The sequence below is a fragment of the Myotis myotis genome, unplaced genomic scaffold, assembly GCF_014108235.1.
Source record: "Myotis myotis isolate mMyoMyo1 unplaced genomic scaffold, mMyoMyo1.p scaffold_m19_p_10, whole genome shotgun sequence".
Lineage (NCBI taxonomy): Eukaryota > Metazoa > Chordata > Mammalia > Chiroptera > Vespertilionidae > Myotis > Myotis myotis.
In genome coordinates this window covers 2,069,245-2,096,646 of record NW_023416314.1, presented here as the reverse complement: position 1 = coordinate 2,096,646, position 27,402 = coordinate 2,069,245, and the positions used below count along the sequence as shown (strand labels likewise).

General features: G+C 54.7%; 1 protein-coding gene across 1 annotated transcript; it reads right to left on the bottom strand.

Moving 5' to 3' along the window:
• Positions 1-751: 751 nt before the first annotated feature.
• On the bottom strand, positions 752-26,663 carry BACE1 (beta-secretase 1). Its single transcript, XM_036324220.1, has 9 exons — positions 25,965-26,663; positions 9,381-9,469; positions 7,321-7,537; positions 6,784-6,921; positions 5,383-5,517; positions 4,409-4,510; positions 3,942-4,091; positions 3,523-3,694; positions 752-2,849 (listed from the first exon to the last, which is right to left on the bottom strand). The coding sequence occupies exons 1-9, from the start codon at positions 26,220-26,222 to the stop codon at positions 2,608-2,610; spliced, it is 1,503 nt and encodes a 500-aa protein (XP_036180113.1). The 5' UTR covers positions 26,223-26,663; the 3' UTR covers positions 752-2,607.
• Between the last annotated feature and the right edge of the window lie 739 nt (positions 26,664-27,402).

Here is a 27,402-nt window from a genome sequence, read left to right as displayed (position 1 = left end):
TGATGGGACTTGCGTGACTCCAGTGCGGTAGCTGTCGGGGTAAGGGAAGGCACCAATGGAAGACTAGCTCCTTTGTTCTTTCCCTTGGCGGGGGAAGGTGGGGGAGTCATTTTCATCTTGTTATCTTAATATCTTATTTCCCTTCAATTTTGCAGCAGCCCATGGCCACCTGCAGTGCTTTTCAGGAGGTATAAAGAATATTCTGTTCCTTTTCCACAAATCTTTGAAGCCAAAGGAGGGAGTAAGGGGCTTAACTGCTTCCTGGTAGAAACCTGGAAAGCCATCTGTAGCTGGAGGACAGTGTGGGGAGAGGCGTGCATGGACCTGGGGCCGCATCGCTGCTCTCTTCTTAGTCAGGGTCAGTCAGAAAGCAGCCCTGAGTCTGGGCCAGCCTTGTTCTCCCTCTGTCCCTTCATCCCTCTGTCCTTGGCCTGCAGTGCTAAAGCCATGCACACCAACAGGAAATGGCCTAGTGCAGTGAGGAGAGATGGGACAGTCATTTTTCTGGAATAGATTTAAAAATAGAGATATAGAATACATATTTTTGCAAGCAAGAAGCTGTTTTCAAAACAAATTTTTTTTTACACTTAGAGTTTGTAGTTCCAGGATAGAAAGGAAGTTACTCTTAAAAGAGAGCCCAAGTTTTCTCTGAAAGGAAAAGAGGACAGTGGGGCTTACTAATGAAGGGGCTAACTTGTGTTCCCTGGGAAGACCTGGGGAAAGCCAGTTTTCCCAACATGGGTAGAAATTATAAAGCAGAATGCGGCATTTTTATTTCACGGTAACAATTCTGGAAGTTTATTTACACAGTAAGTTCCGAGCTGGAAGCGGACAGTCTCCAGTCTTCCTGTCAGTCTGTGTGGTTCTGGGGTGTTCCTGTCAGCCAAACAGCACCAGGTGCAGGGGAGTGAAGAGAGTCCAGATAGAAACTACGACTCGGTGTTCTTGATTTATTGTGTATGGCTTGTGGCAGCTGGCTGAAGCCAGGATTCCAGGGGCCCTCCTTGTAGTTCCCTCTCCCTCAGGTAATTCACACTCAGCAGGCCCCTTACCTGGAAGCAGGGTGCAGACCACAGAGGAATGAGGCCCAGTGGGTATACTGGGAAAATTTGCTTTCCACTAACACTGGTATCATAGTTGACTGTGTTAGAACGGATAGGAAATGAACTTCGTCCCCAGTACTTAGCGCAAGAACTAGCCTGGATACCCAAGTACTATTAGGAGTGGGGAGTAGAGAGCAGGACAGGAGAAAAGGAAATTGAGGGGCTCTTGTGGAAAAGGAAGGAAGGAAGTCGAGGCCCCATCCTCTCTCCAGGCAGCCTGGACACTGAAGGTGACGGTGCTATAGTCAACGAGCCCTATGTTCTGACATTCTGGCTCCAATACCTGTGCCACTGGGGATGCTTTAGCCAAATACGTGGCGGCTGAGACCTAGGGTGAGAAGGCAATGAAACGGCTCTGTGTTATGTAAAGATCTTACAGCTGAACAGGAAGAACTCCAGGCGGGTGAAGGGCATCACCCCTGTGCCTGTGAAATGAATCTTTAGGATTCCGCTTTCGAGGATTATTAGGTAGGAGAGGGCTCCTGTCTATTCTTCTTAGCACCTCAGCTGCAGAGCTCCGAGGTCTCGGGGCTTGGGGGAGGAGTGGAGAGGTGCCCAGGAAGGCGAGGCCCAGCCCCGCTCAGTTGCTTTGTTCCCATTGCTTTCCCAGAGGACGCCTGGGGTTTGGGAGGGTTGGGACGTTACACGGCTACCGAGCGTTTGTAGAGCAAAGCGTCCAGGTAGGGACAAGTGGAATCAATAAGGTAGAAATTCATTTGTTAGATGGAACTTCTTAGTGGACACTTTTAATTTAAGAGCTAAAAAGAGCTTTTTGGCAAATAAGCCCTTCTTCCCACCTCCCTTTTGATAGGCTGCAAACACAGCAAAGAAAACTCTGGGAAGCAACACCGGTTTACGAGAGGGTTCTGTCTTGGAGGTGAAGCCTAAAACAGGAGCTGGCGGTGTCCTTTCTACCTCTCCTGCTTCCTTCCCAGTGTCCCCTGTCTTCACACTCCCTCTCTTCCTCTTCCAACCATTTGTACAAACATTCAGTCAGGTTATTTTTTTGTTTAATTCAAGAGGCAGTCTTTGCACCAATGTTAAGCCCATTGATACAGTTCCTATCTCTAAAGCAAAAGCTAACTGCGTTTGCTCCTACTGCCTTGGGCAGCAGGGAAGCAAGGCTGAGCCCTGTAGACACCCCTGGGTGACCGGTGGGGTGTGCCCACTCTGGAACTGGGGAGAGAGGAATGCTTTGGGTGGGAGGGTGGAAGGGGTGGTGGGCAAAGATCAGGCTGAAGTTTCCAGCAGCAGAACTTCCCAACTCAAGTTTGAGGTGACATATTCCTGCCACCAGAGCGTGTCTCTTCCCTGTCCTGTTTCCTGCAGGTGCAGTCCCTGCAACCCACCTTGCCAGCTCCTCCTCCTCTGTCAAGCAGAGGCATTTGGTGGGTGGGTAAGGGTCCTGAGGTGCTCTGGCCACAGGTGCCATCTCTTTGTGACCAAGTCGAACCAACCACCCAGATGGTCCAGGGGATGCTCTGTCTTCTGCTCATGGGCCTCCTCACTTCAGCAGGGAGATGTCATCAGCAAAGTCATCGTGCTGGTGGCGCAGGCAGCGGAGGCAGCGCCACTGGCACACCATGAGGCAGAGTGGCAGCATGAAGAGGGCGCAGATGGCGGCCATGACGTAGGCTATAGTCATGAGGGTTGACTCGTCTGTCTGTGGGATGTTGTAGCCACAGTCCATCATGTCCGGGGTGACAAACGGGCCTTCCACCGCCGCCGTCCTGAACTCGTCGTGCACTGGAGAAAGGGCAGATGTGAGCAGGCAGTTCAGTGTCACACCGCAGTTTGGATTATGCAAGAAAAGGACCTCCCGACCAGGCCTTGAAATTGGCCCCAAGGAGCTGTAGAAAGCAGTGCCAGGTGGAGGCACATCTCCTCCAGGCCACAGAGAACAGCGACCTTTTGTTTGTTAATCCTCACTCGATATTTTTTCCATTATTTTTTTTTGAGAGAGGAGAAGGGGGAGGGAGAGAGAAACATCGATGTGAGACACGTCAATTAGCTGCCTCCCACACATGCCCTGGCTGGGGCTGGGAATCGAACCCATGACCCTTTGGTGTATGGGCCAGTGCTCTAACCACTGTGAAGCCTGGGCAGGGCACCCGCTACCATTCTGAAATGGCATTTAAGCTTCCCTCCGGCAGGTGGCAGGGACACTGTAGCCTGTTGCTCTTGAGCTCCTGCAGGTGCCTGACAGCTCTTGCTGCTCCTGGCGTCTAGCAGAAGCTCCCAAGCAGGCAGGGTCACCACGCCAGGCAGTGGGAAGCTTAGGCGCTGCCTCTGGCTTTGGCACAACCTGTTGACTCTGGCTCGAGGCAACTGTTCCTCCCTCCCAGACTGGCGGGGCCCAGATCTGCTGCCTGCTGGACAGGGGGGACATGGATAGACTGACCCGCACCCTGGCGCTCACCATGGCAAGCGCTGACAGCAAAGCCGATCCGCTTTCTCGCCCGATCAAAGACCACGTAGAAGCCCTCCATGACGACAGCTCCCAGGACGGTGCCCGTGGACGACTGGGAGACAGCGAACTTGTAGCAGTCGTCTTGGGATGTGGCCACATCCTCCACTGGCCGCAGGTATTGCTAAGGATAAGGAGTCAAAGCGTCAGAGTGTCTTCCTCGCTCCATCATGCACCCCACCTCTGCCTTCTAGTGGCTGTGTCCTTAGCCCGCTCTTCCTGTCGGCATCCCTGAGCTCCGAGGGCTTGCTTTTCCACGAGCCCTTCACCCCTGGACACTCATCTATGTCTTCCAAGTTCTGGGAAACCACGTACTGACATCTCCCTACATGTACTGTCTCCTGGGGCCGCTGCCTCGCGGAGGGACGCACCTGTGGAAGGATGGTGATGCGGAAGGACTGGTTGGTGACCTCACTCATCAGGTAGAGCGAGATGACCGGGAAGATGTTCCAGGGGGTGGTGCCTGCCTGCCAGCACACCAGCTGCTCCCCCAGCCAAAAGCCGTCCGGGAACTTCTCTGTCTGCCGCGGGCAGAAAGGGAGACAGTGAGGAACCAGCCCCTGCCACCATCTCACCTCCCATCCTCAGATCACACTCACTGGCCTTTGCTTTTCCTGGAATATCCAAATGGGGAAAGGTCCATTGAACCCAGGAATTAGAGGAGGAGAGTGGGAGAATGAGGCCAACACTGTTCGAGGGGGATTGTGTGACAAGCAAACACCCACGAAAGAGTCTAAGTAGAAGGTTCTGAGGGGGACACTTGGCTCCTGAAGGATGTGACTCAACAGACTCCCTCGGACTCAAGTCATCTCTGTACCCCCGACTCAGCCCCACTGACCGAGGAGGCTGCCTTGATGGATTTGACTGCAGCTTCAAACACTTTCTTGGGCAAACGAAGGTTGGTGGTGCCACTGTCCACGATGCTCTTATCATAGTTGTACTGAGAGGGAGAAGAGAGGTTAGAATACTCAGGAGCTGTGTGCGAGGCCAGGCTCTGGCCAGAGTCACAGGGTTCACCTGACGGTGTCAGGTGCTGCCTGGGGTGGCATCCTGGCTTTGCCACTTCTTAGGAGTATATCCTTAGGCAAGTTACCTAACTTCAGTGGCTCAGTTTCCCCATCTTAAAGGGTAATAATAGTGCCTACCTCACAGTTATTATAAGGATTAAATAAATTAATACATTCGAAGTGCTTGCAGTGGTCCTGGCACACAGGGAGCATTTAGAAAATGCTCTTACTATCTTGGGTGGAAAGATGTTCTCCAAATCTTGAAAATAAAAGTACCTTGTATGGTGGTTTTAATTTTTCATAGTACTTTTATATCTATTCTAATTTAGCACGCACTGAGAACCTAAGTGAGGAAGACCCACGCTTAGCTGCCATTTCCTGGCTTCTGCTACGTGCCGGGTACTGGGATGGACACTCGGGACACTGTTCTTACCTCTTTTGCAGAGGAAACAAACCCGACAGTAACTTACCTAAGGGCAGACACTTGCTAAGGGCAGAGCCAGAACCCAAAGCTGGACTCCCGTTCACCATCACATCGCACTGCCTTTTGCAAACCAGGCCGTGAAGCAAGGCCATGATGGATCCCGGCGAGCTTTACTCTTATGAAGTCCTACGCCAGGCGGTCCCTGTGAAGTGCCCTGCCGGTCCCCTGTGTGGCCCTTGTGCTCCTGACTTGTAGGTTCAGCCCCGAGCTTTCCTGCAGGTCCTGCACCTGCCTTGTCCTTCCAACCTCCTAACCCAGGGTCTGACCTCACCCTGTCGCCACGCCCTGTACCGCTCCCTGGTGCCCCCTTGCTCTTCTTACCTCCTTGCAGTCCATTTTCAGATCCTGTCCATTGATCTCCACCCGCACAATGATCACCTCATAATACCACTCCCGTCGGATGGGTGTGTACCAGAGGCTGCCCGTGTATAGCGAGGGGTCAATACCCCCAATGATCTAGGGAGAAAAAGGCAGGTATCTTGAGTCCCAGCACGAAGGGCAGCAAGTCGCCCTAAAAGCAAGCGAAGGACCAGGAACTTGTGGGAGTGGGTAGGCCCTCCACAGACCACCTTTCTCATCCTGCTTCTAATCAAATCATGTCCCTGGCTGGTTAGGCTCAGTGGATAGAGCATTGGACTGCGGACTGGAAGGTTCCAGGTTTGATTCTGGTCAAGGGCACATGCTCGTGGTGTGGGCTTGATCCCCAGTGGGGTGTGTGCAGGAGGCAGCCGATCAATGATTCTTTCTCATTGATGTTTCTATCTTTCTCTCCCTTTCTCTCTGGAATCAATAAAAATATATTTTAAAAAAAGAATGTGTTCATGCCCGGTGGTGTGTCTCAGTGGTTGAGCATCAACCTAAGAACCAGGGCACATGCCTGGGGTTTTAGACTAGAACCAGCGGTTCTCAACCTGTGGGTTGCCACCCCTTTGGGGGTCGAACGACCCTTTCACAGGGGACGCCTAAAACCATTGGAAAACACATATAATTACATATTGTTTTTGTGATTAATCATTATGCTTTAATTATGTTCAATTTGTAACAACGAAAGTGGGGGTCATCACAACATGAGGAACTGTATTAAAGGGTCGCGGCATTAGGAAGGTTGAGAACCACTGGACTAGATCCTCAATGGGCGTGTAGGAGGCAGCCAATCCATGATTCTATGTCGTCATTGATGTTTCTATCTCCCTCTCCCTTACTTTCTGAAATCAATAAAAACATTGAAAAAGCAACATCAAAACAATGTGTTCAGGGGAAGAGACTTTCTAGAAGTTTTAATTATTTGTTTCAGAATCACAGTCCTTGAGATGAAGTTATTTAAACCTAAACTGGCACAATAAATGTTGAATGAATGATTATTTGCTTCTATAAATTTTATTTTTTCTGCTTGTTGGAGATGGAAAACCATTCACCAGTTGTCCTAATTAATAAATAGACTTTTAAACTTTTTACATCTCTGCCTTATCACCAGACTGAATAATCTTACTCCAGTAGGTTTCATTTCCCTTTCCTTTGAAACCTCCTAATCATCTCTGATTCTTTCCAGGTTTACCATGGGCGACTTGAGTCCTTTCTGGAGTAATGCCAGGAAGACAGGATGGACAGAGTGGGGTTGGGGAATATAGATACTAAATAGCAGAGCCCAAGACTGTGGACGGGAGGCAGGTGGCACCCATCTCTACCCAGTGCCAGGACCTCCCTCTCCCAGGACCTACTCACCATGCTCCCTCCAACTGAGGCCAGCACTTCCGACTGGTTGGGGGAGAAGCCGGTGCCGCACAGCTGCAGGGAGAAGAGGTTGGGCACGTGGGTCTGCTTTACCAGCGAGTCAAAGAAAGGCTCCAGGGAGTCGTCCGGCTGTGGTGGAAAGAGGAGGTATCCTCACACAGAGGCCAGCTTCTTGCCTACACCGGGGGGCGATTGCAAAGGCGGGGATGTTCCTTGGGAAAGACCGTCTTGAGGTACTGGGATTAGCAGCAGGACGCCATGCAAACAGGAAGTACTGAGGGCCTACAGATCTATGGGGTCCCCATGTGCCCATCATGTTTCAGGGGCCTCTTACTCCAAAGATCATAGAGTCTGGAAACCAAGCCTGCTCCGTACCAGTTGTGCCCTCTACCCGGATGAGATTCAGACTGCCTTTAGACGGATGCTCCCTTCCTCGGCTAGTTCCCTCCCCTTCTCTTTCCCAAGTCCGCCCCTGTGTAACAAGCAGTGTGCAGACACGCTGTCCAGACCTCGGCCTCTTCCACTCACCCTGGCGATCTCGGCATAGGCCAGCCCCAGGATGCCTTCCCAGTTGGAGCCATTGATGAAGAACTTGTCTGACTCCGTGATGGCGGCAATGTTGGCACGTACAGTGACATTGGGGCCATGGGGGATGCTCACCAGGTCGGTGCCCAGCTCCCCCTCCCACTTGCCCTGGGTGTAGGGCACATACACGCCCTTGCGGAGGTCCCGGTATGTGCTGGACCTGTGAAAACAGGCAGAGCGCTGTGGGTGCGTGACCACAGCTGGTACAGGGTCCAGCAGCAGAGCAACTCCCAGCCGCCTGGCTTACCTCGGGGCATTCTAGGTAAATGCTTCCAGGCTGCTCACCAGACTCTAGGGGGGCCCACCACCCGGAACGGTGTAAAGTGACCTGGCAAACAGATGAGGGAGCTACTGCTGGGCTCGCCGTCCTGTCCCCACGGCTCACACTGCTGGGCTCGCCGTCCTGTCCCCACGGCTCACACTGCTGGGCTCGCCGTCCTGTCCCCACGGCTCACACTGCTGGGCTCGCCGTCCTGTCCCCACGGCTCACACTGCTGGGCTCGCTGTCCTGTCCCCACGGCTCACACTGCTGGGCTCGCTGTCCTGTCCCCACGGCTCACACTGCTGGGCTCGCTGTCCTGTCCCCACGGCTCACACTGCTGGGCTCGCTGTCCTGTCCCCACGGCTCACACTTCTGGGCTCGCTGTCCTGTCCCCACGGCTCACACTGCTGGGCTCGCTGTCCTGTCCCCATGGCTCACACTGCTGGGCTCGCTGTCCTGTCCCCATGGCTCACACTGCTGGGCTCGCCGTCCTGTCCCCACGGCTCACACTGCTGGGCTCGCCGTCCTGTCCCCATGGCTCACACTGCTGGGCTCGCCGTCCTGTCCCCATGGCTCACACTGCTGGATGTAGAGCTCAGGCCCAGGGCAGAACAGTCTAGGCTTTGTGCATTGTACTTGCTGCTGCAGGGACAGCTAGTGGCATCTCTTCCCCACCCACCCCAGCTCTGTCAAGCTCCCAGAGAAAAGGAGCCATTGATTCTCCTGCTGCCTTGGGATCCAGCAGTGCCAGCCGAGTGGTAGACCAAGTGCCAAGGGGTAAATGTGGAGCCTCTACGACAAGTTCTTCCGGAGAAGGGGTTGGCACAGCATCTCAGCCGAGCATGCAGGTTACACACCACCTACATGTGTGGGACATGCCCATCAACACCCCTACCTGGGTGTAGTTGCACTGCTGACCAGCGCATGTGTGTATGTGTGTGTGAGTGTGATGGAGGACAGGGACAGGCCTGGGACAAGGACCTACACGAGTTGCCTTTCATCGACCCCGAGGCCCTGCGCCCTGACTGCTTCCTCCAGACGAGGAGTTGAGGGGAGGCGGCAGTGGGGAGGTGGCTTTGGCATCGTCCTGGAAGTCCATGAATGGGTTTAAGCCTCTGCTCACCCACAGACATCCATGTCCTGCTTCTAGGATCCCTCGCAGCCTCTTACCTTAAAGACCACTTCGACCCTCCCTCCCACCAGTTGTCTAAATCCCGGCGCTGGCCTCTGGCTGATGGGGAGGAGGCGGTTCAGCCCACAGTCCTGACACTGGTCCAGGCAGTGGGGTTTCTGGAAGACTCGCTCTCCACTCCCGTGAACGGTGCAGAGCCACCAAGAGTGACCCCTGGGCGAGAACACGGCAGGTGCGCTCACTGCAGCCTGCTCACCCTACACTTGGTTGGTGTTGCCTTGAAACCAAGATGGGAGGCTGTGGAGCGAGGCCCCCGCCTCCCATTCAGGAGAGAAGGGGACCCTGGGGTTGCTCAGAGCTTATTTCCCTGCACAGGAGGCTGCCTGCTCTCCACCCCAAAGAACTTCCTGGCTGCCTCTCAATTTACCCTTTCCCACAGTACGCCCCTCAGACCCACACCCCACTCAGCTGTCCTGCTCACGTCACTTCCTCTCTCCCCTTCCCCGGCAGGAAGGATCCTAGGAGCCTCTCTCCCCGCAGCCCCCTTTTCCTCGGACCCCCTTTGGCCCTGCACCGGGCACAGTTCTCCCCTCCAGCTCCTGGACTCACAGCTGCCTCTGGTAGTAGCGATGCAGGAAAGGGTGGGGCGCGGCCCCCACTGCGAAGTTGCTGCTGCCCGTGTCCACCAGGATGTTGAGCTGCGGGAGGGAGGGGAGAGCGCGGGTCACTAACACGGATGGGGCCTGACTCCTGCTCGGCCTCCCTGCAGAATGTCCCCAGAGGAGTGTCCACCAGGCAGGACGTGTCCTGTGGCCTTGGCAGGGCCTCAGGCCTCAGAAACCATGTCTCTGCCTCCCCTGGAGAATCATGGCATTTTCTGTGTCATTAGAGCCACAGTGTGTGGGGGGTGTTGTCTCCCCTTGGCCCTGTCTCCCCTTGGCCCACCCCTCCCCGTCCATTCTGTCTTTAGAGCTCGCCCCTCCTTCCTCTCTGGTTCTCCGAGGAAGCGTGTCCCCCGCAGGCCACCTGGCTGGACCCCGCCAGCTGTCAGGAGCTGGCACCGGCACGGGGAGTGAGGGCACTCCATGGCACCTGATGCCTGCGTGCTTCTGACCCTACCTGCCAGACATGGCTCCACGAAGGCCCCCCTTCTGTCCCAGAGGCGACACAGACCCGAGTCCACTGCCAGAAAGGGTGGGAGCCAGGATCACGCCCCTCGCCGGGGCCCTGGTGGGGCTGGGTGAACATGGACAGGTGTCTGGTGGCCCTTGCTGTGCAGCCCTGCTGGCATCTCTTCCACCTGTCCCCCCTCCTTCATCCTCGATGGCCTGCCTGACCCCTACCTTCTGCAGCCGCCTCCCTGTCACTTCCCGGCTGGAGCTGTTGCATGCCTACCATACCCTCACGGGCAGAAGCAGGGAGGGCCTGGCCTCGGAAACACGGCCCTCTGTGAAGCGAATCCTCTTGCCAACGTGCCATGTTCACCCCTTGGCTCCTCCCCTGACCTCCGGCCCTTCCGCTCTGTATCCTCCGTCCTCAGTGTGGCGCAGTCAGCCGACCTTGGGTTTGGTGCAGGTTCTGACCTTGCCACCTCGGGAGGTCCCTGCGCTTCCCTGGCTCCGGCTGCCTCCTCTGCCAGCTCCTCCCTGCTCTCCGTGGGCCTCTGTGGCACCTCTGACCCCGTCCCCGCCCAGCCTGCTCAGCCCCGGGGAGACGCCCTGCACTGGCCCCCGGGCCTCTGACCCTGCTGGGCGTCCTGCTGGCCCCGCTCCTGGCCTGGCTCCCATGTCCCTCTGCCCCTCCCCGCTTCTCCTGCCCTCTCCCGGGTCTCCCGGGTCTCCAGACGCTGGAGGCTCAGAGCTGCCATGTCAGCCGGCTATCGGATAACGACTGAAGCGGCTCTTCACCCCCCTCTGCCCCACCTGCCGCTCTGCTCCCAGCACCGGAGCGCGGCCTCAGGTGGCAGGGATGCTGGTAGCACGGGACCCCCAAGAAAGAGGCGCCTCCACAACCCAGGACCCCATGGCTCTGCGGGGACAGTGGCCTGGGATGCGTGCCCATGTGTTACACCACAACAGAGCTTTATCTGGGCTCCCTGACCCCGCTGCTCCCGACCGCCCTCCTTCCCACTGCAGGGAGGGGGCAGCCTTCCTCCTGGTCTGAGGAGGGTCTCCCCCTTTCACCTCAAAGGGGTCCCGCCCTGGAGGAAGGACCCCCTGAGCTCCCCACCCTCACCAGTCCCGGCCACCCCTGCTCTGTGGCCTCTGCTCTCCATCCTCACGAGAAAATGGGGACCATAAGAAGCAGGTGCCATTTCCTCGTTGGCAAACGTCGGGCTGTCTGGCTGCCCTTCGCAGTGCGGTCCTGCCCGAGAGAGGGGTTTCCGGTCCTTACGCATTTGCAGAAGCTTCAGCCCTGAGCCCACACTCACCAGGGAACAGGGCAGTCGGGGCCAGGGGCCAGCCACGGGAGGGGCGCCCAGCCTGTGCGCAGGCCTCGCCAGGGGCCCGCAGCCCGGCCTCCACACCTGCCCCAGCAGCCTCGCTGCCCCTGGCGGTCCTCTCAGAGGTCCCTCCTCCAGCAGGGCGGGGCGGCTCCCTTCTAGCTTCTCAGACCCCCGCCCCCATTCACTATCCCAGTCTCAGGGTCCCCAGCCACCACGCGTGCCCTGACCACCCTGAATCCTCTGGAGTCTTCCTATTGGCATTTACAAATGCTTCAGTATCTTTGTTTTTTTAAATCTTTTAAATCTCACATCCGCCTCTAGCTCCCCCCCCCACCTCCCTTCACAACCAAAGTCGGCAGCCAAGCTGTCTTCGTTTTTCACCTCCCACCCCTGCTCGGCCCCTTCTAAAACGGAATCTCGCCTCTACCCCTCCCTCCACCATAGAACAGCCTTACAGTCACCAAACGCAGGACACATTTTCCAAACCAGGAACAGTCAGCACCGCTGACCTCTCCTCCTTGTCACCCCCCACCCCGCCCCACACGCGCCCGCCCCTCCAGTCACCCCTGACCCCCCTCCCCGCACCCCGCCCGTAGCTCTGTCTGCGGTGCAGGCTCACTTCTCAAGGCTTGCCTTTGGCCCCTTCCTCCCTGCTGTACTCTCTCTCCATCATCTCGCCCTTGGCTGCAGTCCACGGATCCCACCTCTCGGCCAATGACTCCTAAGCTTATAACCCTCCCCCCCCAGCTCCCCCACCCCCTGCCACCCCTAGAAGCAACATCAAACTGCCTCAGAGGCACCTGGAATGTAGGGTGCCCAAACTGACCTTGCGCGGTCCTGCCCATCGGTATTTTCCCGGTGTTCCCCGTATTAGTGAATGGCACCCCCAGCCATCTCTTCTCTCAGTCAGCAGCTTCAGAGCCATCTAACACATCCTCTTCCTCGCCAGTCCTCAGCCAGTCCTGTGCAGTTAGCCATCCTAACGTCTCCTGCATTTATTCATTCGCTGCCCTCTCCCCTGCCACCTGAGGCCAAGCTCTCCTCATTTCATCCTGGAATCTGCCCGGGCAGAGCACAGCCACCCCTGAACCCCTCCAGCCTGTGTCTGCACTGTGGGGGAGGGACCTCTTCCAGGTGCACACCGGACCAGGTGTCAGTGGTTTCCCTTGCTATTAAAAGAAAAGGTTAGCCGGGCTGGCATGGTTCAGTGGTTGAGCGCCAACCTATGAACCAGGAGGTCTCGGGTTAGATTTCTGGTCGGGGCACATGCCAGGGTTGCGGGCTCCATCCCCAGTAGGGGGCATGCAAGAGGCAGCTGATTGATGATTCTCATCATTGATGTTTCTGTCTCTCCCTCCCTCTCCCTTCCTTTCTGAAATCAATAAAAAATATATGTTTAGAAAAAGAAAGTTTAAAGCACTAACATTTCAGAAGCCCTTCATGATCCAGTCCTGCCTACGTATCCAGTGCAGCTTGTCCCGTGCTCCCCAAGCCCTCTTCTCCTTGCCACTCTGACCTCCAGTTCTGTCCACTCACCTCCTATGACCCTTCAGCTTGAGCTCTAAAGAGACTTCCGACCAGGGCATACTCTCTTGTTAAAATGCTTCCATCGAACTTGGCGCTGTGGTTTTACACTGGCCCTCTCCTCCCGTGTCCCCAGTGTGTCCCGAGTGGGTATCACAGGGCCTGGCGATACTGGTTGCTTGAGTTAACAAATGGCTAAAGGAAAAGAAGTGGGAACGAGCCCCTCTGCCCCCTATTTTGGGTGCAGAGGGGATCCCTCAGTTGACTCCCAAACTGGGGGTTTTGGGGTTGTAGGTGTGGCTCTAACTCACCAGGTGCCCGAGTTTGACACAGGATGCCAGTCTCCAGGCGCCTGGGGTCCTGAAGCCATCCAACTTGTTCCCCATCTGCTGGCTCAGGAGTCTCTGTAGCTACTGCCTTTAGATGCACAGGGACCGAAGCCTGGGGGTCAGAGCCAGGTCAGTGCCAATTACTTAACAAACACGGGTGTCCCTGGGGCGTCTGGAAGGCAGCTTCCTGGGAGGTGCTAACAAGCCTGCAGGGAAAGGCGAGGCCCGGGGAATCTCCAGCAATAACCTTGCCTGATGAGAGAGGGACCAAGCTGGGGAGTGCAGGGTAAGTCTTTGTCCCCCAAATCCCAGTTGCCTTGGCCCAACTATAGCAGACTTTCTGGATAAAAAGAGACTCTAGGAGCCATCTGTCCATTAGCTGGAGGGGGCGGTTCTTTCCAACCCAGAAAGATCTGTTACTAAGATCCACAGCCTTCCCTGGTAGCCCACCCCAAGGTCTTACCACTTTGCAAGCCTCTGGGGAGGAGCTTTAATCCACATTATCCTATTTCTAATTCTCCTGGTCTATTTCCTTCTGAGTGGGCCTCAGAGGTAAGGGGAGAAGCGCTCTTATCCTGTCAGGTAACAAGCCTTGTTGCTAAACTGAGATGTAGCATCTTCCATTTGACTGAGGACACTGAGAACTAGTGTGTCGGCAAACTGACCCCTGTTATACCATGAGCCCCAAAGCCAGGACCAGGATCCACTGGTCTGACCAAGCCCACGTCTGCTCTCTCATCTCCTTGGCCTTCCCAAATTTCTCCTTGGGAGAAGGAATGTATGGTAGATTGTTATTTAAGGACTCACACCCCGTCTGCCTGCCCTGGTGGGATCCCCTCTGACACCGATGCTGGGCTAGGACACATGACTTGTTTTGCCCAGTGAGCCATGGCAAAGGAGGAGAGCAGAGGGGGGTCCCCCTCATGAATTGGGGGTCGCCCTTGTGGAATGCTGCCCTGAGAGTGGAGCTCGGTCTGGCCTTCTCGAGGATGAAAGACTTCCTGGAGAAAGAGGCCCAGCAGGCCCACGTAGTCCGGCCCCAGCTGACTCGCCAGCTGAATTCAGCCACAGAATCCCACGAAACAAAATGGCCGTGGTCTTCAGCCGCCAAGTTTTGGAGTCGTTTGTTACACAGCACCAGGTAACTGATACAAAACTATCTGAATTAAGTTCTGGGATCCTTAACCTTGGGAGCCTCTAGGTCAACCATAGGTCAACTCTAATGGACATCTTGTCCCTTTCCCCCTTCCTCCCCATGCTTCTCGGGAAGTTTCTCAAAAGCTCAAGGACCTCTTACCTCTGTACCTTCCCGTATGCTGTTTCCTTTGCTTAAAATGTGCTCCCCTGTTTTGTCTAACTTCTGTTCAAAGTTCAAGTCACAGTTTAAACATCCTTTATCCCGAGGGTCTTGCCCTGATGCCCCCAGCCAAGATGAGCTTCTGTCTCTTGCAGGCCTCAGTAACAGCTGCTTCTTTGTACATCACTCATCACATGCCAATCATTTAGCTAAAGCCTGTATGTCCCACTGTGGGCTGCTCAAGGGTGGGGCACCTTTGTATCCTTATTATCTACTAGAGGCCCAGTGCATGAATTCATGCAAGGGGCTCTGCCCCCACAGCCCCTCACAGCCCTGGCTTCGCCTGGAAGGTCATCCAGATGGTTGTCCAGAAGGATGTCTGGACAGTCATTCTGCTCTTCAGTCTAATTAGCATATTAGCTCTTTATTATATAGGATTCTTACTTAACCCTCAGTAGGTGCTCCCTCACAATTTTGTTGTTGTTAATCCTCACTTGAGGATATTTTTTCATTGATTTTTAGAGACAGTGAGAGGGAGGGGAAGAGACAGAGAGAAACATTGATGTGAGAGAGACTCATCGACTGGTTGCCTCTTGCATGTGCCCCAACCAGGGCTGGGGATCAAGTTTGCAACTGGACGTGCCCTTGACTGGAACTGAACCTGGAACCTTTCAGTCTGCAAGCTGACGCTTTATTCACTGAGCCAAAACAGCTAGGGCGTAATTTTTTTAACTGGTAGTAACTGCCTCATTTCCTGCAATTCTCTGAACCACCACAGATTCTTGCTGTTAACTCAGCCCCAGGGTCTTTGCAGGGCTGTGATTTTAGTCTGGGACTGTAGGGTGACTGTAGCACCGACACCCATCATACCCACCCCTGCTTCCACTTTGCTCCACGGGCTGAAGCTGGTGATTGACACCGGGGAGCAAGCAGGCTACCAGGCTCCCCACCTTGGGCTATTTTTTAAATATCCCACATAATAACAGGGTAATATGCAAATTGACCCTAACAGCAGAACGACTGGGAATGACTGGTCACTATGACACACACTGACCACCAGGGGGCAGACGCTCAATGCAGGAGCTGCCCCCTGGTGGTCAGTGTGCTCCCACAGGGGGAGCTCTGCTTAGCCACAAGCCAGGCTGATGGCTGCCCGTACAGTGGTGGTGGCAGGAGCCTCTCCCGCCTCCTCAGCAGTGCTAAGGATGTCGACTACAGGTTAGGCCAGGGGTGGGCAAACTTTTTGACTCGAGGGCCACAATGGGTTCTTAAACTGGACCGGAGGGCCGGAACAAAAGCATGGATGGAGTGTTTGTGTGAACTAAAATAAATTCAAAGTAAACATCATTACATAAAAGGGTACAGTCTTTTTTTTTTTTTTAGTTTTATTCATTTCAAACAGGCCAGATCTGGCCCGTGGGCCATAGTTTGCCCACAGCTGGGTTAGGCTTGCTCCCCCCTGGCAAGTGGACATCCCCCAAGGGTTCCCGGGCTGCCAGAGGGATGTCTGACTGCCAGCTTAGGCCTGATCCCCCCAGGGAGTGGGCCTAAGCCAGCAGGTGGACATCCCCCTAGGGGTCCCAGATTGCAAGAGGGCACAGGCCGAGCTGAGGGACCCCCACCCGAGTGCACAAATTTTTGTGCACCAGGCCTCTATATAATTTTATTTGATTTCAGAAAAGAAGGGAGAGGGAGAGAGACAGAAACATCAATCATAGAGAGAATCATTGATTGGCTGCCTCCTGCATGCCCCACACTAGGGATTGAGCCCCCAACCCGGGCATGTGCCCTGACCAGGAATTGAAACGTGACCTCCTGGTTCATAGGTCGATGCTCAACCACTGAGCCACACGGGCTGGGTGTTTGTTATTGTTGTTTTAAGGAATCCGAAGCTGGCTACATCACCCCAAACCTTAGCTAGTGCACCCTTCCCCCTTTAGACAGGATGCTCCATTTCCCCCAGCCTCAATCTGGCTCAACTAGTATTTGTTAGTGCTTCCAGTTCACATTTGTTAGTGCTTCCAATTCAGTCGGTGGCTATGAATGGTTAAAAAGTATACACATCTGTCTTACAGACCAGACCTAAGACAATGGTCTCCAACATTTTTTTTTTTTAAGCAGTAAAATGCCGTTCTGAGCTCATGCAGGACCCCAGTGTACCAAAGAGAGGAAAGGCAGAGGTCTTCTGTTCGAAGAAGAGAATTTACTTCCTCTGTCCATCCCATCCCTGGTGGCTGTTGAGGTGTCTCTTTTGCCCTTCAACCTCCATGAAACCCACCCGGAAACTCCAGCCTGTGAGGCATCACGGCTGCTAGGTTATCTGCTTTTCACTGTCACACAGTAGGTCCTTCCTGTCATCTCTCCATCCCCCACCCACAGTGGCCATGGCTTTCCTGTTCTCTGGGTCTGTACTCAGTGGAAAGCAAAGCCCAGCACCTGGCTTCTCAGCTGGGGCCATCGGAAGGTGCCAGGGTTCACACCCTGTGCTCCTGGTGAAAGGTCTAGGCACCCAGAGGCCAGGCAAGGAGACACGCAGCCTGGACGCAGGAGGTTCCGGTGGGCGGCAGACAGGGCCAACCACAGGCCATGCACTTAGAAGGCCTGGCGAAAGGAGCAGCTGGGGTGGAGAGGCAGGGAGCTCAGCCGTTTGCTCCGTGGCTTTGTCAGAGTCTGAGAGGAAGGCCTAGGAGTCCTGCCTGGCCAGTGTTGCTCAGTGGTTGAGCGCTGACCTATGAACAGGAGGTCACAGTTCAATTCCCGGTCAGGGCACATGCCTGGATTGTGGGCTCCATCCCCAGTGTGGGTCGTGCAGGAGGCAGCCGATCAATGATTCTCTCTCATCATGGATGTTTCTATCTCTCCCTCCCTCTCCCTTCCTCTCTGAAATCAATAAAAATAAATTTTTTAAAAAAAGACCTAGGCGTCTGGCTCCCCAGGTGGGCCCCTGGGGCTGTGGGCTCCCCTCCACCTCTGAGCATGCACCTGCCCTCCCAGGAGCCCCTGGCACAGCCCGCAGGTGTGCAGGCGACGGGCTGCTCAGGGCCTGGAGGGTCCGGCTCCAGCCCAGAACTCCCCACTGCCTGGCTCCCGGCACACAGAGCAGCTGGTTGTCAGGTGGGGGCTTCCCTGTTCTTCTCCCTGGACTTTCAACCAGGACGCCCAGCTGAGCTCTGCTGGAGACAGCGAGAAGGGCTCCTGACCTCCAACCTCAGCAAGGCACGGTCTCTCCCAATGCCCCCCACGCCCCACAGACTCCTTTCCTGACCTGGGGGGCCGAGGCCGAGTTTGGGGCAGCCTGAGTGAGGGTCCCAGAAGGACCAGCGTGCAGCAGGGAGCCGAGCCCAGTCGCCCCGCCTCAGGAACTGGCGGCAACCTTAGAACTGGGGTCCTGCCTGCATTGTCTAGTTCTGTGGTCGGCAAACTGCGGCTCGCGAGCCACATGCGGCTCTTTGGCTCCTTGAGTGTGGCTCTTCCACAAAATGCCACAAAATACCATGTGCGAGTGCGCACGTACAGTGCGATTGAAACTTCGTGGCCCATGCGCAGAAGTCGGTATTTTGTGGAAGAGCCACACTCAAGGGGCCAAAGAGCCGCATGTGGCTCGCGAGCTGCAGTTTGCCAACCACTGGTCTAGTTGAATGGTGGTTCGTTGAATTCAATGGATTTCCATTGAGTTAATATCAGAACTTAAAAATATATATAACCTGGAATTCCACTGTATAAACACAATAAAAACGGAACTATGCTGGGAGCTGGGAGGTTTGGGGCAGGTGGGAGCAGACCTCGGAGGGTGGCAGATACGGAGTATTGCCTGCTTGCCTTTCTCCCAACCTTCTCCTCACACTGGGGTCCCTTGTGAAGTCCCACACACCACGCACTCTCTCTGAGCCTCCATTTCCTCATCCCCCAAGTGAGCATGCTAATACACAGCCCTAGCAATTGAAGCAGAGTGGTAACTATCACATTTTGGAAAAGTATATTGTGCTTTAAACGCTGCTCCTTTTGCTGTGCTCCCGACACGAGCAGTCAGAGCGGCTGAAAGGAGGGGACGGGTCTTTCTCCCCGTCAGCACCAAGGGTAGAGCCCTGGGCTGGACTCACGTGTGAATGCGGCTCTGAGGACCGTCCTCCTCGTCCTCCTCGCTGTCCTCATCCCCCCACCTCTTCCAGGACCTTCTATTCTAACGTCGATCCTCCTCCCCAGGCTCTACCGGGGGTGGGGAACCTTTTCTCTGCCAAGGGCCATTTGGATATTTACAACATCAGTCGAGGGCCATACAGAATTACCATCTTAAAAATTAGCCTGCTCTATTTGGTCAGACATTTAATCAGCTCACCCCTAATGCCTTGGCAGGGCCGGACCAAATGATTTCTCGGGCCTTATCCTGCCCGCAGGCCAGATGTTCCCCACCCCTGGTGTCCAAGCTACCCTCCACACCAGCGATTTTCAACCAGTGAACAGCAAGAATTTTTCAAACATGCAAAATCTGACGACCTGGTCAGGGGCGCTATCCTCCTTTCCCTTAAATTGTCAAATTAAAAAATGACAGCAGCCAACACAACCAAAGCCGTCGTTGTGAAGGAATCAAAATTGTACCTATTCTATTTGTTAGATCAGTAAAAAGCCATTAGCATATTTCTGGTGTGCCACGGAAGCTGGGCGATTGGTTATGGGTGCCATGAGAGGAAAAGGGGTGGAAATCACTGCTCCACACTGAAGTTTTTTCCTGGAGCCCCAACTACACTGACCACCCCCGTCCCATGTCCCTACAAGGCCTCTCTGCCGCTAGACTCAAGCCCGCGCTCCCCGAGCCCCGCAGCAGGAGCCCAGCGCCCAGCTCCCAGCGTAGCTGGGCCTCCCTCTCTTCAGAGTGCTTGCCCCGGCACGCGCAAGCAGCACAGCCTCTCGTCTTCCCGTCGAGTCAAAGGCCCCCCTTTCCAGCAGGCACCCTGGCACCCTGTTGCTTCACTCCCGAGACTCACTGCTCTCTTCGTACCAAATGCACAAGGTCTCGGGTGCTGCTGAGGTGTGCACACGGCTGGCCTCACACACACGGGGCCTCTCTGAGTGCTGCGGCTCTGACATTATTTTCTCTTCTGCACACACAGGTGCTCCGCAAACATTTGTTCAACGGAATCGACTCTCCCCAGATTTCAATCAAAACAATTAATCTTGTCCTGCATTTGGATAGTGACACTTACACCAGTATAATGAGATGATACTCTTTCATTTAGGAAAAAGACTAAAAATATTTTCACCAGAACTCCAGTTCTGCACTTACAGTTGCCCATCAACAGCTCTATTTAGATGTTTACAGCTTATTTATTCCCTCACTCAACGTTTTCAGGTGTATGTTCTGAGCCTGGTGGTGCCGGAGATATTAAAGAAAAATGAGACACTGAAAAAAATAAACATTTTAAAAATACACTGTTCTTGCCCTAGCTGGTGTGGCTCAGTAGATAGAGCATCGGCCTATGGACCAAAGGGCCCCAGGTTCTATGCCAGTCAAGGGCATGTACCTTGGTTGCAGGATCCTCCCTGGCCTGGGCCCCGGTGGGGCTCATACAGGAGGCAACCAATCGATGTGTTTCTCTCAGATTGATGTTTCTCTCTGTCTTTCCCTCTCCCTTCCACTCTCCCTAAGAATCAATGGAAAAATATCCTCGGGTGAGGATTAACACACACACACACACACACACACACACACAAACAAACAAAGACACTGTTTTCAAGAGGTTGGTGTTTTATGAGGGAAACACACATTTGGGTAAGTGTAGTAAGAAAGTAAGAGCAGGTATCATGTGAGAATGGCAGAGGGACGTTCACCATAAACCCTTTCTTCTTCTCCCGGAGACACACACACAGGAGGCATGGAGTAGTGGGAAGAACACACACATAGGAGGCATGGAGTAGCAGGAACACACACACAGGAGACATGGAGTAGCGGGAAGAACACACACATAGGAGGCATGGAGTAGCAGGAACACACACACAGGAGACATGGAGTAGCAGGAAGAACACACAGAGGAGGCATGGAGTAGCGGGAAGAACACACACAGGAGACATGGAGTAGCGGAAGAACACACACAGGAGACATGGAGTAGCGGGAAGAACACACACAGGAGACATGGAGTAGCGGGAAGAACACACACAGGAGACATGGAGTAGCGGGAACACACACACTGGAGACATGGAGTAGCGGGAAGACCACACACAGGAGACATGGAGTAGCGGGAGAACACACACAGGAGACATGGAGTAGCGGGAAGAACACACACAGGAGACATGGAGTAGCGGGAAGAACACACACAGGAGACATGGAGTAGCGGGAAGAACACACACAGGAGACATGGAGTAGCAGGAAGAACACACAGGAGACATGGAGTAGCGGGAAGAACACACACATAGGAGGCATGGAGTAGCGGGAAGAACACACACAGGAGGCATGGAGTAGCGGGAAGAATACACATAGGTGGCATGGAGTAGCAGGAACACACACACTGGAGACATGGAGTAGTGGGAAGAACACACACACTGGAGACATGGAGTAGCGGGAAGAACACACATAGGAGACATGGAGTGGCAGGAACACACACACTGGAGACATGGAGTAGCGAGAAGAACACACATAGGAGACATGGAGTAGCGGGAAGAACACACACAGGAGACATGGAGTAGCGGAAGAACACACATAGGAGGCATGGAGTAGCGGAAGAACACACATAGGAGACATGGAGTAGCGGGAACACACACACTGGAGACATGGAGTAGCGGGAAGAACACACATAGGAGACATGGAGTAGCAGGAACACACACACTGGAGACATGGAGTAGCGAGAAGAACACACATAGGAGACATGGAGTAGCGGGAAGAACACACACAGGAGACATGGAGTAGCGGAAGAACACACATAGGAGGCATGGAGTAGCGGGAAGAACACACACAGGAGGCATGGAGTAGCGGGAAGAACACACACATAGGAAGCATGGAGTAGCAGGAAGAACACACACACAGGAGACATGGAGTAGCGGGAACACACACACTGGAGACATGGAGTAGCGGAAGAACACACATAGGAGACATGGAGTAGCGGGAAGAACACACACAGGAGACATGGAGTAGCGGAAGAACACACATAGGAGGCATGGAGTAGCGGGAAGAACACACACAGGAGGCATGGAGTAGCGGGAAGAACACACACATAGGAAGCATGGAGTAGCAGGAAGAACACACACACAGGAGACATGGAGTAGCGGGAAGAACACACACAGGAGGCATGGAGTAGCGGGAAGAACACACACATAGGAAGCATGGAGTAGCAGGAAGAACACACACATAGGAGGCATGGAGTAGCGGGAAGAACACACACAGGAGGCATGGAGTAGCGGGAAGAACACACACATAGGAAGCATGGAGTAGCAGGAAGAACACACACACAGGAGGCATGGAGTAGCGGGAAGAACACACACACAGGAGACATGGAGTAGCGGGAACACACACACTGGAGACATGGAGTAGCGGGAAGAACAGGGTGAGACAGAATCTTCACTTTCTGGCCTACCACCTTGCTAACTGTTTACCCTTTGAGTCCCTACTTCTGCTAGAAGCTGTGAATATGAAAAACAAAGTAATCTAGTAGAATATGTTTTAAACACTTTGCATAAAGTGCAACCCTAAGTACAAGCAGCTTTTGTATACCAGTACTGCTAAGCCATCCCCTCCTGCCAGCCTGCCTGCTCCCCAAAACGTCTTGTTCAGATCCAGGTCACTCCCAATCAGACCTTTTTTTTTTTTTTAATTTTTATGCTTTTATTTTCAGATTTTCTACAAGAAAGAGGCATTCCCTTTAGAATTTTTTTTTAAATCTTGATTCTTCCCTTTTCCTCATCCTTAACTTCTTACCTCTCCAGACCTTTTTTTTTTTTTAATCCTCACCCGAGGATATTTTCCCATTGATTTTTAGGGAGAATGGAAGAGAGAGGAAAAGACAGAGAGAAACATCTACGTGATAGAAACACATTGACTGGTTGCCTCCTGCACGCGCCCTGACCAGGGCCCCGGCCGGGAAGGAGCCTGCAACCGAGGTACATGTCCTTGACCAGAATCGAACCCAGGACCCTTTGGTCCTCAGGCCGATGCTCTATCCAGTGCCAAACCGGCCAGGGCCCAATCAGAATCTTGAAATCATCGTTGACACCTTCTTCCCCACTCTTCACACCAGTGTTGCCAAGTCCTGTCCACCTGCGTGTACTGTTCCTCGCATCCTGGTCTTCCCTTTTCATCTCTCACTGCCTCGTCTGGCCTTGTCATGGCGCCTCTCACTCGGACTGGGTGACAGACCTTCTGCCCCCGCGCGTCTCAGTTCCATTCCTTCCATCATGTGGATGTCTCTCCCTACAGCATCGCTTTCTTCAGATTATTCCCCCACACAAGTACCTGCAGAGCAACGTCCAAACCTTAAGCTTGACATTTAAGGCTTTGGGCAATTTGGTTCTATCTTATTTACCTGAACCTGTAACATCAACTGGACTGGGTTCCTGAACTCTGTCTCCAGGACAAATATTCCGAAGCTCAAACACACGTAACTCATTGTCATTTGCTGTGGCCTCTTCTGGTCGAACCGAGTCTCAGGGAGAGAAGTGGGCATACAAAGAAAGCGCAGTTCCTGTGTGGAACAGGTGCCATTTTCCCACCAAGAATGACCGCCCCTCCTATTCATGCTAACAGACCACCTCCTCTGGGAGGCCTTCCCTGAGGTCACCTCTCCCTGAGCACCGATCGCACCCTTTGTGCTAAGTAGATCAGTGTTCCCCTGAGATCCCTACTCAGTGAGTCTGAGGTGGGGCCAGAGAATGTACATTTATTTCGAATGAGTTCCGATAGCAGGGGCCTGGGGACCTCACATAGCAATGGGGTACCTGGTCCTAGCATTTATTCTTCCACTGCACACTCAACTCCTTAAGGGCAGAACACATACATTCCATCTCTTTGTGGATCAGCCCCCAAACCCCACAGTTAATTGCACAGCACATAGGAAGCGCTCGCTTTGACTGGTTCAGAGGATCTGCCAGGCGTGCTCTTACATGGTGCTTACAGCCGCCCGCCAGGGGGGAGAAAGGCAGACTGCCGGGAAAGAATCAAAGTCACCGCAGAGCCAAGCCCGGCTGGCACTGGCTCAGGTTTGCAGCCATGGGGCAATCCACCGGGGGTCTCCTGCACTGGCTCCCTGGGCTGGCGCTGAACTTTAAGCCCACCTCCCTTCCCTTAGGAGGGTGGGGTGAGGGCCCAGCCAGCGTGACTCAGTGGTTGAGTGTTGACCTATGAACCAGGAGGTAACGGTTCCATTCCCGGTCAGGGCACATGCCCAGGTTGTGGGCTCCATCCCCAGTAGGGGGGTGCAGGAGGCAGCCAATCAATGACTCTCATCATTGATGTTTCTATCTCTTTCTCTCTCCCTTCCTCTCTGAAATCTATTAAAAAATTATTTAAAAAAAAAAGAAAATGTGGGGGAAGGAATTGACATTTATTGGACAATTACTCTCTGCCAACTTCTGGGCTGGGGGTATAGACATCATCTCAGGGGTCTGGGAAGTATGGTAAATGGTCCCCCAAGTGCAAACACTGAGGCTGAGGACACCATGTTTCATGCACAGCACAGAAGAGGCAGAAGTGGCCAGACAAACTGGGAGGAAATGACTTTAACTGACTGCAGGTCAATTATGTGGCCCGCTGCACTGTTCCAGATGCTTTCACCTACATGGTCTCGTTTAATGCCCACAACGACCTGGCAGAGGAGAGCTCTCTGCACCCGTGTGAGAGGCGAGGCAATTGGCTCAGAGAGGTCAGACTGTTTGCCCAAAGCCACACAGCAGAGGAGAGGAAAAGCTGGCATTCCTGTCTGTCTGACCCTGCAGCCCGTATGGTGTCCCAGCCCTGTCCCGTGGCCATGTCCCGGGGTCTCTGCACAGCACACATGGCCCCAGGTCTCCACATCCCCTGGTCCCTGACAACACCCTGTGAACCTGAGCCACCCCACTCCCTTCAGATACTCTGAACCTCGCTCTGTTCTCGCCCTGAGGACTGACTTCCAGACTGCTCCTGGGTACTAAGGGTGTGCAGGCAAGAGGAGGAATTCGCGGGGGAGACCGGAGCCTTGGGTCAGCCGGGCGGCGGGCGGGCCTGGGTGGCTGCCCCGGAAGGCTGCGTCCACCAGGCCACTGGGAGGTGGAGCCTTGCAGAGGGAGCTTCCTGAGAAGCCCAGGCTGCTCCCTACGCACAGACACTCCCCTTCACAGACCCTCCCAAGGACAGGCCTCCTCAACATAGACAGAGGGGAGTGGGGCGGCTCAGGTTCAAGGTGACACACCCGCACACAGAGCCATCCTGTCACTTGTGTCCAGACCCTCCCACAGGGGAGCACATGTGCACAGAGGCTGGCCACAGCCCCCACGGAGGGCTGCTCACGCCCACATTCCCACCCACCCACAGCGGTGCAGGGGGTGCAACCTGCACCAGCCACTTTGGAGGTACCAGGGATTGTCAGCAAGGATGGGGAGAGTGGGTGGCATTTTCGCCATCGCTGCCAGGCCGCCCCCTGCCCCCCCAGCAGCTATCGGAGTCGCAGTCCCAGAAGGGGCTCTGGTTCCTGAGCTGCGACTTGTCCTTTCCCCAGGCTCAGCCTAGTCCTCTCTGGCCTGTGCCTGGAGGCTTGGGGCGGGGGAGGGGCAGGGGTGGATGTCAGTGGGGGAGGGGGCAGGCGGAAGAGGGATGGACCTCAGGAGCCTGTCTGTCTAGGCGCAGTGGTTCTCAACCTTCCTAATGCTGCGACCCTTTAATACAGTTCCTCATGTTGTGGTGACCCCCAATTTCATTGTTACAAATTAAACACAATTAAAGCATAGTGATTCATCACAAAAACAATATGTAATTATACGTTTTCCCATGGTCTTAGGCGACCCCTGTGAAAGGGTCGTTCGACCCCCAAAGGGGTTGCGACCCACAGGTTGAGAACCGCTGGTCTAGGGCTTCTGGGCTGGCCTGGAGGTCACAGGAGCTCAGGCCTCAGCTTTGCTGCCCCCGTGGTAGCCCAGACAGTGGGAGAAAGGGCCTCATCCAACTCGGATCAGGGTTCCCTGGCCTTCAAGGTGCCAGGAATGATGGTGGGAAGCCTGATTCCCGAAACGCCAGAGGAGGTGAGGGGTTGGGTGACCAAGGTCTGGAGTGGTGGGCGCAGCAGACTCAGGCTTGGCCGGGGCTCACACCTGTTCCCAGCGACCCCATGGCTTGGGCCCTTCTCCGGGGCAGGCTGCCCGCACGGAAATATTTCTCCTGCCCCAAATCTTTACAAAGAGGTGTGTGTGTAAGATGGGAGTGAAGAGAGGCCGGCGGACCAGGGCCACGGGGACGCCTGAGAGGGAAGGGGAGCATTGGGAACGACAGGTGACCCTAGCTGCCACCGTGGTCGCCGGAGAAGGTTTCGGGAGAGGGTCCCTCCTGCCCACACCACCCAGCCCACGTTCGCAGGGACCAGCATGCTGCCCCCCAGCTCCCGCCTCTGCTCCTGCTGGAGGAGGGTAGCGTGGCCTGGCGCCCTTACCGTCTGGGGGGGGCTGCCCACAGTCATCTCCACATAGTAGCCCTGACCGGACTTGCCCCTCAGGTTGTCCACCATCTCCACGAAGCTGCCCCTCCGGCCGGGCTCGTCGGGCTCCTCGGTGTCCCGGGGCAGTCGCAGGCCCAGGGGGGTGCCCCCTAGCCCGCTCCGCAGAGGCAGCCGGATGCCAGGCTGGGCACAGCGGGTGGGCAGCACTGCCGAGCCCATCCACAGCAGGAGCCAGGGCAGTGCTGGGGCCATCGCGGCCCGGCCTCCAGGCCCTCAGGGCTCCCTCGGGCCCACGTTCGTCCCGATGGTCTGACCCCCACTCTGGGTGCCGGTGGTTTCTCAGGAAAGCGAGCTGTGCAGCATCGGGGATCCTGCGGGCCTTGGACCAGCCCGCCCCGCTGTGGGATGGCAGGAACGATCGGCCGGGCGAGCGAAGGGGAGACGGATCCCAGCTACATCTGGCCAGAGGCGTGCAGCCTCAGCACAGGTCGGGGAGAGGCCGGCCTGGGCCCCCCGGGGGCGCTGGGAGGGGCGAGCATGACAGGTCGGCAGCGCTGGTTTCCTGGGGCTCCTGGCAGGTCGGTGGTGGGGAGAGGCATGGGCTCCCGCAGCTGCACCGCTGGTCAGGCCACCATCACCCAGCTCCACTCCCAGGCAGGCTGGGGAGGCGGAAAGACTTGTGGCGGTGGCTGTCAAGCGAGGCTTCGCTGTTCCATGGGATCGCTGGGAAGTGTAGTCTTCCCAGCAGCAGCCAGCTTCCGGGGCTGGTGAGGGGTCTGGGATGCCCTCTGCTGAGCTGGAGTCCACCCTGCAGCACCTGGCGGGCAAGGTGGCGTTGGCCTTGGCAGGCGGGAGGACCCACGAGCAGAGAGTGGTGCCGACCTCGCATTCTGTCAGTCCTTCATCTTGCATTTATTAAGCACCCACTGTGCGCCAGGCATTCTGCCAGGCCCTGCGGAATAAAGGCACATGCACCGCGCAAAATGAGGTGGCTCCAAGGAGTCAGGGTTCAGGATACAGCGATTAATGTTATTAGTACTACAACTTGGGAGAAAAAGTACACTGACAGAATTAGAAGAGAAGTCACAGACTAGAAGGTAACATTTGGCATACAATAGAGGGACAGAAAGTAAATTTCTATAATACAAGGAATCAATAATCCCCCCCCCCAACAACCTGGTAGAAATATGAATAAACAATTTAAAAGGGTAATTAATAGAAGAAATTCAAATGGTTAATAAATATGAAAAAAAGCTTAATTTCATTCATAGAGAAGTAATGCAATTAAATCAACATTTAGATAACATCATTATTCATTATTTTGCTTCTCATATTGGTAATATCTGGTGTTTGGAAGGTGTTGGTTGGGATGTAAATTATTCTTTTTTTCTTTTTAAAAATTATTCTGTTTTTAGAGAGAAATTTGGCAATG

What these genes read in the sequence shown, in the direction of transcription:
- BACE1 (XM_036324220.1), bottom strand. Translation starts at nt 26,222, where the DNA reads ATGGCCCCAGCACTGCCCTGGCTCCTGCTGTGGATGGGCTCGGCAGTG. An exon ending in CCATCAAGGCAGCCTCCTCG is followed by an intron (nt 4,092 to 4,408) that starts GTCAGTGGGGCT and finishes TGCCCGCGGCAG; the next exon opens with ACAGAGAAGTTCCCGGACGG. An exon ending in GCATCACCATCCTTCCACAG is followed by an intron (nt 3,695 to 3,941) that starts GTGCGTCCCTCC and finishes CCTTATCCTTAG; the next exon opens with CAATACCTGCGGCCAGTGGA.